Genomic DNA, 2,842 nt, shown 5'->3' on the forward strand with positions numbered 1-2,842 from the left:
CGAGTGCTGGGATTAAAGGCATGCGCCACCACACCCGGCTTAAATTTCAAATATTCTAACACCATGGGAACAAACATGTAGTTATTAAGCCCACCCACGTACCACAAACATGGATTTTGTCACTCATGAATTGTGCCTGCAAATCCTTGCAGTTTAGTGTATTGGATGCTCATATGCTTTCTGTAGTTACTTAATTTAGCCTTTTCTACCAAGCCAATAGCTGAAACTGGGAATCTTGATTCCAGATGTATTAAAAGCTTTCAATATTCAATTTAGGTTTGACACTTAGTTGAATAAACAAGTTTATTTGTAAATTTAGTCAACATACATAATTGACCTAAAAACTTCAATAGGATACTTTTAAAAACCACTTGAAGGCCATCTCTATAAAAGGGATTTTGCCAGTATAGTAACCAGGTGTAACCTAACCCATCTTCATTGGCAGAGGTCCAAGAAGTTGAAGCTGTGTTCTTACTCCCATGTTTAGAAACATGGAAAAACAAACCTTGTACAGTTTTCCCCTTAAAGATTAAAAAGAAACGAAACCGAACTCAATCTAGGCCTAAGACCAAACACAATGAAAAGCTGCACTAACTAGATTAGTAATAGATGATGCTGGTGTGAAAAGCTTGTTATTTTACTCTAGAGCCCTTATAAATAAAATCCCCGTTAGTGTTGTGTTACCAGCCAGAGGGTCAGGGGTTAGTGAACATGTGGTAGAATGAGGACTTATGCAAGGTTTAATACGCATAGCATTTTTCTACTGTTAAAAAACAAATGCAGTCTAGTCAGGAAATACCAACTGGACTAAATTACACACACCTTAATGACAAGACTCCCCACCACTTGTGAATGTAAAACATTTAATTTAAAAATGTTGAACACTACAATATATAAAATAGCTATTATAAATGCACATAGTGTATTCTATAGCTGCCAGGTTTACTTTTTTTTTTAAAGGAAACTGTTACACTGTGGCTAAAACTTGTATCTTCAACCTTTGAAAAAGCCCACATTCTATCACAGTGATGTATGGTTAAACACTTGGATCAAGTCATAACCAGTTTTATTGCAAAAGGACCCTGTACACATTTATCAATTCTAGTACCTTAATAGCTACCCAACAAGTCATTAACATACAGAAACATGCATCATGAAAAGCAAGAAGTATCACCCATCCCTCTGCGTATTAGCAACTTGTCACTCCTGAGCCACAGTGCTCATCACTGAGGTCTGTGAACAGTCACTCTTCCCATTCATCCTGAGTGAAAGATGGAATGACTTAAGTACAAATGCAACATATTATAAACAATTTCTTACAAAAAAAGTCACAAATTAAACCAAAGTATTTTACAGAATTTACTACAAAATGCCATAAAAACCGCCTCAACTTAAGCTCTCTCCCCCCGTATCCGGCGAGCCAACTGGATGTCTTTGGGCATGATGGTGACTCTCTTGGCGTGGATGGCACACAGATTGGTATCTTCAAACAACCCCACCAGGTACGCTTCGCTAGCCTCCTGTTGAGAACAAGAACCACAGCATTAACACTCCTACTGGAGCAATCAAGCCGCCGCCCCCCAGTGCCACCAAGCCTTTTGTCCCTTTACCTGAAGGGCACCGATGGCTGCACTTTGAAACCTCAAGTCGGTTTTGAAATCCTGGGCGATCTCCCTCACCAATCTCTGGAATGGCAGCTTCCGGATGAGCAGCTCAGTCGATTTCTGGTAACGGCGGATCTCTCTCAGAGCCACGGTTCCTGGCCTGCAGTCACCAGGAGGAGGAAGGCGTCAACGGCCGGGGAGAAGGGGGAGAGCGCCCGCCGGGCCGCCCGCCCCACAGCCGGCGGCCAAGTCATTGTTCCCAGCCCTCTGCCTACCTGTAGCGGTGAGGCTTCTTCACCCCGCCGGTAGAGGGCGCGCTTTTCCGAGCCGCCTTGGTGGCCAGCTGTTTGCGGGGGGCTTTCCCACCGGTGGACTTCCTAGCGGTCTGCTTGGTTCGGGCCATCTTCTTTCACCTGCGGGACAAGCGACGTTCAAGGCCAGGTCACCGGGCTCCGGCTGCCAGGCGCCCCTCCTCGCCGCAGCAGATGGCGGCCGCCTCCTCCTCCTCCTCCCCCTCCCCTAATGACTCAGGCTGCGCCGGGCTGCGGCCTCCCCCGGGAGGGGGAGCGCGGGGAGGAGCAACTTCCCGCTCCACGGGCGGCCGGAAACACCGCGGCGGGACCTGTGAGTCACCACCGAGAAGCAGGCAGGACCGAGGTGGCGGAAGCCGACCGAACTCGACCTCCCGGGCTGCCTCACCGACCCGACCGTCGGCTGCCAGCGACGGCGGTCCTAAAAGCCACGGAGGCTCCGCTCCGGCCGCCGGCAGAGCCGCGAACTCACCCAAAGCCGAGTCTGGGGCCCTTGCTGAGACCGAGGCGGCGCTGGAAGCGCTCGAACAAGAGCCGCAATCGCCGAGCAGAACGAGCAGATGCTCCACCAACGAACGACCAAACCGCTCTGCGCTCCAAACCCCCCGACGCCTCCATATTTATAGAGACGCTGCACGCTGCGTCAGTGCGTCACAGATCCCTGATTTGCATACACCAACGACTTTTTCGATTGGCGGGAGCTTTCGCCGACGCGTTGACATCTCCCGACACAAAGGCCGTACTTCGGGGCCGTTTCCTGATTGGCCGGTGTTTAGGCCACTGATTGGCTGTTAAAATTGCTTCAGGATTGGATGGATGCAAAGAGGAATAGACGAATCAGAGTTTAGCACTAGGGAGCTCTTCTGATTGGATAAAATGGAGCTATGTTTGGATCCTTCTCTTGGTTCCAAAGCTCTACAATAGAAA

The 2,842-nt window shown here is 48.8% G+C and overlaps 1 protein-coding gene across 1 annotated transcript; it reads right to left on the minus strand.

Moving 5' to 3' along the window:
* Nucleotides 1-289: 289 nt before the first annotated feature.
* LOC110304652 (histone H3.3) lies at nucleotides 290-2,513 on the minus strand. Its single transcript, XM_021176104.2, has 4 exons — nucleotides 2,388-2,513; nucleotides 1,880-2,017; nucleotides 1,611-1,764; nucleotides 290-1,520 (listed from the first exon to the last, which is right to left on the minus strand). Exons 2-4 carry the CDS (start codon nucleotides 2,005-2,007, stop codon nucleotides 1,392-1,394), a joined length of 411 nt encoding a protein of 136 aa, XP_021031763.1. The 5' UTR covers nucleotides 2,008-2,017; nucleotides 2,388-2,513; the 3' UTR covers nucleotides 290-1,391.
* Between the last annotated feature and the right edge of the window lie 329 nt (nucleotides 2,514-2,842).

This window comes from Mus caroli, chromosome 11, assembly GCF_900094665.2.
Source record: "Mus caroli chromosome 11, CAROLI_EIJ_v1.1, whole genome shotgun sequence".
Lineage (NCBI taxonomy): Eukaryota > Metazoa > Chordata > Mammalia > Rodentia > Muridae > Mus > Mus caroli.

Coding starts and splice junctions, on each gene's coding strand:
- LOC110304652 (XM_021176104.2), bottom strand. CDS start 2,007: ATGGCCCGAACCAAGCAGACCGCTAGGAAGTCCACCGGTGGGAAAGCC. Junction 1,765..1,879: donor AAGAAGCCTCACCGCTACAG/GTAGGCAGAGGG, acceptor TGGTGACTGCAG/GCCAGGAACCGTGGCTCTGA. Junction 1,521..1,610: donor CAGCCATCGGTGCCCTTCAG/GTAAAGGGACAA, acceptor TGTTCTCAACAG/GAGGCTAGCGAAGCGTACCT.